This window comes from Nyctibius grandis, chromosome 21 (genome assembly GCF_013368605.1).
Source record: "Nyctibius grandis isolate bNycGra1 chromosome 21, bNycGra1.pri, whole genome shotgun sequence".
NCBI classification, from domain to species: Eukaryota; Metazoa; Chordata; class Aves; order Nyctibiiformes; family Nyctibiidae; genus Nyctibius; species Nyctibius grandis.
In genome coordinates this window covers 982,301-992,624 of record NC_090678.1, presented here as the reverse complement: position 1 = coordinate 992,624, position 10,324 = coordinate 982,301, and the positions used below count along the sequence as shown (strand labels likewise).

The 10,324-nt window shown below is 38.1% G+C and overlaps 1 protein-coding gene across 2 annotated transcripts in view; it reads right to left on the bottom strand.

The window, feature by feature from the left end:
- Nucleotides 1–9,097: 9,097 nt before the first annotated feature.
- The window catches only part of BRINP3 (BMP/retinoic acid inducible neural specific 3), a 198,840-nt gene continuing 197,613 nt past the window's right edge, over nucleotides 9,098–10,324 (bottom strand). For both annotated transcript variants that reach the window (XM_068416956.1, XM_068416957.1), the window contains one exon: nucleotides 9,098–10,214. In XM_068416956.1, the coding sequence (XP_068273057.1) occupies nucleotides 9,098–10,214 (1,117 nt within the window). The remainder of the gene's footprint in view (nucleotides 10,215–10,324) is intronic.

The following is a 10,324-nucleotide window of genomic DNA, read 5'->3' as shown; positions in this document are numbered from 1 at the left end:
AGCTCACCGTGCTACTTTTCCAGCAGATGTGGGGACAGCTGAAGTCCCCGAGCAGGATGAGAGCCTGCAAGCATGGTGTGTCTTGTAGCTGGAGTAAGAAGGCTTCATCAATAAGGTACAGCCTGTAGCAAACACTAGCCACAAGGTTCCCTTTGTTGCTTCAGTCTCTGATTCTTACCCATAAGATTTGAACCTGCTCCTGGCTATTCTTCAGAGACAGCTCTTCAAAATCTATCCATTTCTTGATGTAGAGGGCAACCCCTCTGCCCCTCCTTCCTCACCTGTCCCTTCTGAACAGCTTGTAGCCGTAGAAAGCCACAGTCCAGTCATGGGACTCATCCCACCAAATTTCAGTAATGGCAACTAGAAAAGGAACTAATTAATTTCTCTCCACTTTCCATTGCTAGGACCCCATGTCTCTTCTCCATCTGTTTTTTTTTTTTTCTAAATGAGGGGAGAGCAGCTATCTTGGTGCTGTGGATGCCAACCTTTGAAGGTGTCTTGTCCTAAGAATCATTGCCCTCCCCCTGCCTGAGCCTTGCTTTTGGCCATCCTGTTCTGCACCTGGAGGCCTCAGCTCTTGTTCTTTCAGCATCACTGCTAGCACCCTATTGACTTCCTGCTTATGTTCCCGTATGGAGCATAATCTACTGACCTCTTCCTGCAGTCCCTTCACCTGACAGCTCTGTGATTGAAGGCACACCTCCCACAGACAAGGTTCCTCCGCCCATCTCAGATCCTGGGAGAGCACCAGGCACTTTTTGCAGCCCGTCACCTGGATGACTAATCACATCTCCCCTCAGCAGCTCTGTCTGGGTTGATGCCTCTGATATACTAAGAACAGCCCAGGGTGTTGTTATAGGAGCAGTATCCTGTGTTGTGTCACCACCATCTGACATGATCACCAGTTTTCCTACCAGAACACCAGCACAGACCTCACTATCTCAAAGCATCTCAAGCAGCATTCTGGGACATTCCATCCCTTCACACTAAACTGGCATGCAAACTTCTATGTCTCTGTTGGCAGACCCTATTTGCAGCACTCCGGGTCACTGTGCTCCCTAAGTGCCAGTTTAATACTAATTAGGAGCCAAGCACAGGTGCGTTCCCCCACTAGCAGGTCCTTTCTTGCAAGACTATGAACCCCCCAAACGCCTCCCAGGTGAGGTTCAGTTACCTGGTGAGTGCAATTGCTGCTTTCCTAGCAAGAGGAACCTGGGCATAGATACCTTTCACTGTATCTAATTGATTGTACATGAAGTCTTGCAGAGTCATATAGTGTAGCTTTACATTGTGAATTTGTGATAATTTTTTAAGGAAAAAGAAGATCTCATTCTTACCCCAGCAATAAACTTCTTAAGCTGAAGGGGGTTCATTCATAACATTTTGCCTGTTCTCTAGTTGCCTCCTGCCTGCGCAGAGACATTGGAGAAGCTCACTTATTTAAGCATTTTCAGATTCAAATTTTGGAGTAACCTCCAAAATTATTTGAGTATAAAAGTTTTTCATTACTGTGAATATGCAATAAGCTCTTGAATAAGATCAAGTGGGGCTGTAGCAATATAGCTTGTACATGTGGACACTTCATCCCATATTTTACAAAAACAAACTTCATTTGTCAAGGCAAGGTATAAACAGTGACTATTTGCAGTTTTATCCAGGTCAAACAGGCTCATTACATGTCATCAAATTTATCCTCATGCTTCCTGGCTTGGATGCGCATCACTTGACGCAAGCCTAGTTCAGACTAGTGATTTATGAGGCAGACTAAGCTCCCTGTGTTTAATTTGATTTAGGGAAATTTCCCAGAAATTACCAGGGGAAACTCAGTTATAAATCCAAACATCATATTTCATAAGAAGATTATACATTTTCTCTTAATGTTTTAAAAATATTTCCTTAAGGTCTGATTCTGCAGTGCTCTTCACATTAAGCTACATCACACCTTACTGAATTTCAGTGCATTGACTAAGGAAGCTTCATGCATGCCAATGCAGTGGCTAAAGGTGGCTCTTAATGACTTCTTACTCCTTTTTTTTTAACATAACGGCTTTTTTTTTGTTTGATGACTGCTCTCCTCCCCCCTCCTTGGTTTCTTACTTATATTACAGATTTTCCTAGGGAACGTCCCTAGGCTCAATAGAGTTGGCATAATTAACAGCCTTGGGACATCTGCCCATTTTTGTGCATGGCTTGATTATTCACACTGTCCTACACTATACATCTAGCCTAGGTTAGGAGCCTGGGATCTTTGCATAGTTGATGGACAGGTGCAGGCTATTGAGAAGTCTGAATTTCCCTTCAGAGCTCTATTGCAAATAGAAGCAGCCTATGCTTCTATCTTAAAACCCTAATTTTAACAACTTAAAACAACTTAAGTTTTACCAGATTAATGCCTCCATGTTAGTATGGATGGCTTCAGTGATCTAACTTATATCACTGTGACGAAGAGCTTGCTTACAAAACAACTTCAGCTTCTCATGAGTTGCTCATTTCTAGAGTGCTTAGGTGGAAATGACATCTATTAACCTTAAAGTCAAATATCTGGACTTGCAGGGGAATTACTGCTCAGTGTATCTGAGCTCTTTACATAATAGCTTTTCCCAACTTTATCAAAGACACTAAAAATTACCTCTTAAAGAAAAAAATAACTAGGCAAGTTCAATGGACAAATATGTGTGTGTGTAACCCAGCTACTTTAATAAATAATCACATAAAAAACTTAAAATATATCTGGGATGAACTGAAATGACAGAATTACTCCAATTTATTCTAATAAGAGAATATGACAAGGATAACATTGCTTTTTCTGATGAAGGAAAAAATTTGACATCAATATATTCCATTTAACCTAAGACTTTTTAGAAATAACACTGATATTTTCAATCTAATTCAGTTGCATTTGTTCATTTTGTTCTCTTAAACTATTAAAGCTGAGAAATAATACATGAAAATAAATGCTTGGTAGTTTTCCATATTTATAACTAAATTCTGGTTGTCTAGAGACTTTAATGTGGCCCAGACAAAACTTTTAACTAAGATTTTCCGTTTTCTATTTTGTGTTGACAAGTCAGAATTTTAAAATGCTTAGCAGCTCAGTCCTCTTCTTAACTTTATAGGTCCAAATATAAAAAGATAGCTGTGATGCTATCATCTGATGTCCTGCTGTTAAACAAGGACTTTCACATCTAATATTATCAAACTAGCCCCCTCAAGAAATACTGATTTTGGTAGTAAAATATTAAGCATTGGACAGCAATAGAGGAACTAAATTGATAGATCGTCAGTGAAAAAAAAAGAATTAAAAAAAAAAAATTCAGATCACTGATACACTGTAGAATTACTGCCTAATCTATGGCATGTCTTTTAAAAGCACACTTATATGCATCAAAGCAATTTACATTGTTAATAAATGATGTGATAAATTTGTTACACTGTTAGAATAGAATATGAACTGCTTTCAACTTCTGCAAACAGAACTGAATGAATTAATTTTATTCATTGAGCAAATGTATAAATCATATATCACCTGTAATCTCCTGGAAATTATCTTAACTACTTTTTATTTTGGGTTTTTTTTTTTGTTTAGTGGTGAGGAAGGACTTGGAAAATCTATACTTATATGCAAGACATATAGTTATTAAAAATTATTTGGAAATCTAACTCGACAATAGTTTTCTCTTAGGTTGTGATGCCTTAATTTTGTAGGCAAAGGAGTTATGTCCTAATACATAACTGATATACTGAATAACTGAAGTGGAGGTGGGGGGGGACTCAATAAAAAGGACACATGAGAGAAGATCTATACATTTATAATATTAATTATCTTTTGTTTTTCTCTTATGCATGTTTAATGCTTAAAGTCTCTTCCTGCTGAGAGTGCGGGAAAGATGTCAGACAACACTTTGTGTGTTCAAAACTAATTATGGTCATTTTTCTTGTATCACATTCCTGCTAAGTGATTGTACCTAATCTTTGTATTTCTGGTCTTCTGTTGCATTTATCCCTATTGTATCTAAATGTTCTTAGAGTGAGTTACACACCTGTGATGAGATCCCAAAGGGACTTCAAAGATTATTTGTTCTCCCCCCTTTCCCCACAGAAGAATCATAGCTTGATACACACACACTTGGCTTTGTTTTAATCCTTTTCTTGTCTTTACCCTTTCAAGTCAGCTGAGAAATGACAAAAAGCCTTTTTTTAAAAAGAGAAAGCTCTTGTAATGTGTTCAAAAGGTGGTCACACTCTGGATTAGGCCCTCTGGGGGGAGCGTTGTTTTCAGAGCAAAATCATCTCTGCCTCCCAGGTGGTTTTACCCTCTTTTCTCTTTGCTGTATGTTGAAGAGGAGATCATAGACAGACATTCAGTAACTAGTGCGTCTGTGTCCAGAGAGCAGACAACCTTGCATCAGCTATTGTTACTAGCATCGTCATTTAGCTGTATTTCTCTTTCATATACACATATGATAGGTTAAAATGTACCATAAAATAAAGAAGAATGTGTGTGTTGACAAGAGACACTGATAATTTTAGATGCACGTTACCGTCCAAGAAATAATCTGTAGGCAAGGAAAAATATGCACAATTTCTGTGAGGTAAAATTATTGCCTTGTTTGTAATTTGCACCTTAATGTTGTTGGTTTGGGGAGGAGAGAAAGAAATTATACTTCTGCTTCTCCACGTGCACTCGCTCCCAAAGCAGCGTAGTCTGTGGTGTGGTCACTCTGCCAAATTTGTGAACCTAGAATGTCTCAGAAAGCCATACACTCTTCTGTCATGTGGATAAATTGACATTATATACACTGTGCCCCAGGGTTATAGGTTGCTTTATAAATGATATCTGTATGCAGAAGAATATTAGATTACTGTGCTACATCTAGAATAGATTTCTTGCTTAGAATATGAAGCTGAGTGAATAGACCCAAAGTCAGTCATGCAGACCCATAAACTGCCTGTGCTGTAAGCCTCAATCAACTGTGTATGGCAGTAATAATACTGTACTAGCTGTGGTGTCAAGGTCTCTCATGTCACTGACTCTCATGAAAAAGGAGCCAGGACATTTCTTGTTACCAAACTCCTACATCACCCAAGGTGATCTTGGTCTCTTGTTTTAACTACAATGGGATGCAGGGACTTTCTTTCACTTGTTTAAAGCCTAGTAAAATGAGATGCTCATTCCTTCCCACTCTCCACTTTTTCCTGGCTTCCCGCTTGCTCTCTAGCTATCTTGGCAGGAGCCTCTGTCGCACCATCTAGACCATGCTCCTGTTCATAAGGGTGACTGTGCTAGCACGAGCTATAGTTCAGATTCTGTCATCTACCTGCCAAAGAAACAATAGCTGCTGGATTGTAAAGGACTGATCCTTTCCCATATCACATTTACCTGTTTGCTGTCGCAGCTCTATTGCCATGCAGGACTCAAAGTTTAGATGGAGCTCAGTAGAGTAGTGATGTGGGTGTTGATCACTCTTCTTCCTTCGTGCTCTGCTATGGTTTGCTTTGTACCTGGAACATGTGCTGTATTTTCAAGCAAATGACCTTTTGACAACTGTAGCACCCTCCTTCATGTCGCTGTCCTCTCTCCTGTTCAAGCTGCTTGGCTGCTTACTCAGCCTGGGTAAAACTGACTTCTCTTGGCTTTTGCCTCTATTACTGTGTTGAAGTATCTGCTGAATAAGCACTTTCATAATAAATGCAGTCAGCATATGCATACTTTCAGAAACAAAGGCTGTTCCTCCAAATAGAAATTAGGGAAATGAAAGTTTATTCATCTTTATGATATTTTTAATATGATTTAATTCAGACTGTGTGTTCTGAGTTGTATCACCCAGAGGTTTAGATCACTATGGCAAACATAATTCTGGTTTCCAGGCAGAGATAATGTAGCCCATCCTTGTTCCTGCAACAGAACTTCTAGACATTAGTTTGGCTCCCAGCCTTCAGACACAATCTGAATTGTATTTGCTTGGAAAATAGTGTTATAAGGGTTTTTTATCAGATAACAGTTGCCTTCACTTGAGCAGGAAAGTTACTACGTTATAATTAATATCTACCTGGTTATTATAACTATTGTCACTAAAGTTTGTTCTGAATACTGTTTTAGGTTGTCATGGTACAGTTCCATATATTACTATAATTTCCTTGGGTTTTTTCAGTTTATAACAGCAGGTAATAACAGTATTGGTCAATGCAAGAGTCAGGATCTGACGTACAATATACACTAAGTAGGAGAAATATCTGCAATGTCCAGATGGAAATGAGTGTACTTAGATGTAGCCACAGTTCTTTCTTCTCCACAAGTGTGTTCATATCTTATTACAAAATTTTCTTATGGATGAAGTCCTTGACTGTTTTGACTTATCCAGACTCATTTTTTTTTTACAGACCCTGAAGTTCTTTTTGAGAACATAGAAAGATTTCAATTGGAAAAGTATCGAAAAGGAAATATTGTTGGATCCTGTTTGTAACTTGAGAACCAGATAAATCCTGTGACTTTTTTATCCCACTATTCATATTTTTTTCCTTTTATATCTATCTTTATGGAATCCAGTTTTGGTAAACTAGAAACCCTCACCATTCCAAGGTCCTGCAGGTTCCAAAGTCCAAAACTAGTCCATGATTAGTAGGCTAAGGAAGTTATATAATAATTTTAATTTGGCACAAAGATACAGTAATTACAGGGGTTTTCCACCAGTCCAGTCAAATACACTTAATGGGTTGTATAATAATTAAATGATGTCTGACTGAAGCCTCTTTTGGCTTCTTCTTATTTGTACATTCTATTGTGTACATATTTGGGCACAGCAAAGAACTTTGCATCTCAGCAGAGAGATATTTAAAAACAAAACAAAACAAAACAACCTCAGAAGGTTTTTTAGAAAGAAGAAATAGTCATTGAGGAACTCTTTTAGGGAGGAGCATTAAAGTGGGGGGAAAAAAATCTCAGATCATTTACCGTGACAGATTAGTATTTTTCCCTAGTGAAGGGATAACATAAGTGTTTAATTTATCATTGCCCCACATTTCTATTGGAACTTTTATTTTCTATGAACAGAAGATTATATTTTACTTTTTGTTCATTTTATAACATCATAGTCTTTTGCTTATTTGAAAAGACTACACAAGGTACTGACTAGTAAAATCAAACTATCTAATTCTACAATTTATTATAGTTGCCAAAGGCAGACCAAAGGAAAGACTTGGAGATGAAAACAGGAACAGTAAGAATCTTAACTGAGAAGGTCTTACCAATGTAAGAGCAAGTCAAAGTTTTGACACACAGAACAGGGGCTGAGATGCATATTCAACGGCAAAAGAAAGCTGTAAGTAGAAAACAAACAGGAATTTATCTAGAGGTTGATTACAAGAAAAAAACGGCTATTTTTACTTCTGTGGGGCTTCCTAGTATAGAAGGTCTGAGGAATTATCTGAACAGGTGGTGGTGAAATAGTATTCCTTATAAATATTCGGTGAAATCAGGAGAGAGAGAAATCACTAAAAAAAAAAGAAGATTCTCCTTGGCATTAGGTTTTCTGAAGTGTTTCTGGCCTTGCATTTTATTTTACTTACATATAATTATGAAGCATTACATTTCTTGTGCTGCTGTGGTCTAGCTAGAAATTAAGTGAGGAGTGTAGCTTAAATTCAGATTAGGCTACAATTCAGAACTAAATTGTACTATAACTAAATTAAAATTAATAAAATTGAATTTAATTGAAATTAATTAAGATCTAGTTGAATTAAAATTGTATATTAGTTAAATATAGGGGTTTTTCTTTCTGTGCTTGCACATAACATGGTAGTTTTATATGTAATTCTTTCCCGTATAAAAAACAAGTGGACTTTTACATCAATGTCACAGATTAAGACTGAGCATAAAGAGACTAAAAGACTTTGCATCAATTTCCTTTACTTCGCCCTATATTTACTAACAAGGACTTTTTACAGCCCAGCCGTTTGTACTATTTTCTTGCAAGAGGCAGCAAAACCTTCTTGAGAGTCCCGAGTTCTACCGTCTTAGATATCTTTTTTTCTGCTGGAATGTGTAAAATACTAAAGAACCTAATTCTGATCTGTACCAATGAAAAAAATATTCACATATGAAACTGTTGTGTTGTCAGGGAAATTTTTTAAATTCATTTGAATCTGATCAGCATGGTGGTATTTAGGTAAATAGTTCAAAAGAGGTAATTTTAGATAAATATTATAGTGTGTGTATTTGAGAGGAGGTAATGTATGCATGTGCTTGATTTTTTCTATAAATATGCAAAGCCAAGGATTAGGGAGACTTTCAGAAGGCGCTCTGGCTGGAAAAGGTTGTTTCTTTTATAGTGTGAGTAATACCAGTTGCAAAAACAGCCTCTCACCTGTCTGCTATTGAGCTAATGAAACCTTTCATTACTGCGCATCTCACCATACTAACCTCCTGTCTATCCTAAAACACTCAATATTACCACTCTGGGAGTCTGTATGTCATGTTAAACATCTTGAAAAGGGCATGTCTTAGGAAACTCTCAGGTGTAGCAAGTAAAGCATCACTACAGTTGTCACTTCAACTCATCATGAACATTTAAATCCACGTCCTAAGAATAAAATGTTCTATGGCTTTGTCTTTTCTACAGTTTCTGTTAAAATCTTGAGTCACTGTCTTCTCTTTGCCTACACCTCCTGGGTTCAACACACACAAAAGTGTATCAAGGTTACCACTTTTGTGTAAGAAAAAAGAATTCCACAGCATTTCTTTTTAATAACTGTTCAGCTACAAAATTTTATTGGTATCCTTCTATGTTCCCTCTAGAGGATGTAATGCACAAAAGCATTGCCACGGAACATATAAAATTACAAATGAAATTTATTGTAAAAAGTAGAATGTCTTCTAGACTGGTGTCAGTATTTATTTCATTCATAAACCAAAACTGCAGGTATAATATATTCATTGTCAGCAAGTTCATGTGTGTAAATTGCCATTCAACAGTATTGACTGATATAAGACAGATATTGAAAAGACAATTTAAATTTACTCTTCCAAACATAAACTGTTCCACAAAAGCACTGTAAAAACTCCTTCAAGGTTTTGTGTTGTGCTTCACATTTATGGTTAACTACATAATTTTGTTGTGTCATAATCCACTGTGTTTGGCAATTTGGCATTAAAGGCCTGCAAAGCAGATTGAATCCTCACCACTTCACTGGTAGACAGTTTGAGTCTATGACGGAGCAAGCAAGAGAAGAGGTCTAGACGACGTTGACCAGGTGGAGAGAGTTTATTTACACGATCCCGTATCTCTAACAACTGCAAAAGTGCTGAGTCCTGTGATCCCTGAGTATAGGGGTAGTCCAGCTGCAAAATCAAGTCTCGAATTGCTTCTGGGTCGAAGTGCATGCTGTAGCCAAACACTTGGATGTTATTAATTTTCATGTAGCCCAGATTTCTTGAGGGATCAATAAATTCCAGGGGTTCATAGTAGATGCTCTCGTTGCCATTTGGACCGTTTGACTTTATTCGACTCCTCAAATAGATGTGTACAGTTTCAAAAAATGTCTTCCACTTGTTGCCCAGAGTCAGCGTCCAGTTATAACACTGAAGGGGTAAGTCCAGTTTAGTCCGCTCCCAGTCTGGGAAATTATTTTCATTCACAGGCATAAACCAACTCTCAGAGTGGCTGCCCCCAAACGGGTTGACATAAACAGCAAGAACAGGCTCTAAGGTGCTGTTTTTAGTTAGGCAAATTTGGAGAGAGAGGCCCAGTATCATATGGACCAGGCTAGACTTGTACTTGTTACTCTTAAGAGTAAGGAGCATCCGCTTGCGCCAAGAAGGATCAAACCAGCTGTTGAGGCGCATGTCATTGCTGATGAAAATGGCATGGACCTCAATTCTCCGGTCTGTCTTCTGCAATAAATATTTCATTTCCAGATCCTGAAGGTCAGTCTCAAACCCAATGTAGTGCTCTGTCGATTCTGCTACTTCAGGCTTGCAAAGCCCTTGGCTCAGCATGTAGCCAGCATTGCAGCTCCCACAGCGGGTGCGATTGTCAGGAGCGCAGCTCAAGCACGCAGAGCCATCTCCAACTGTACAGGGAAGGAACCCATGGCAGGCAACCTGGTCATTAGGGCAGGTGCATGTGTGAGTCTCTTCAGAAAAGCTTCCCAGGAGGCCATTTTCGTTGCAGTAGAGAAAGGACTGGATGCGGTTGAGCCAGTAGTTGGAAGATCTGCAATGCCAAAATAACTTATTTTAACACAAAGAGACACTTAGACAGAATAAATACAACTTTGTAATTTTTTTATCAGAAGGAGAGAAATAAAGCTGGTTTTAGTAGCA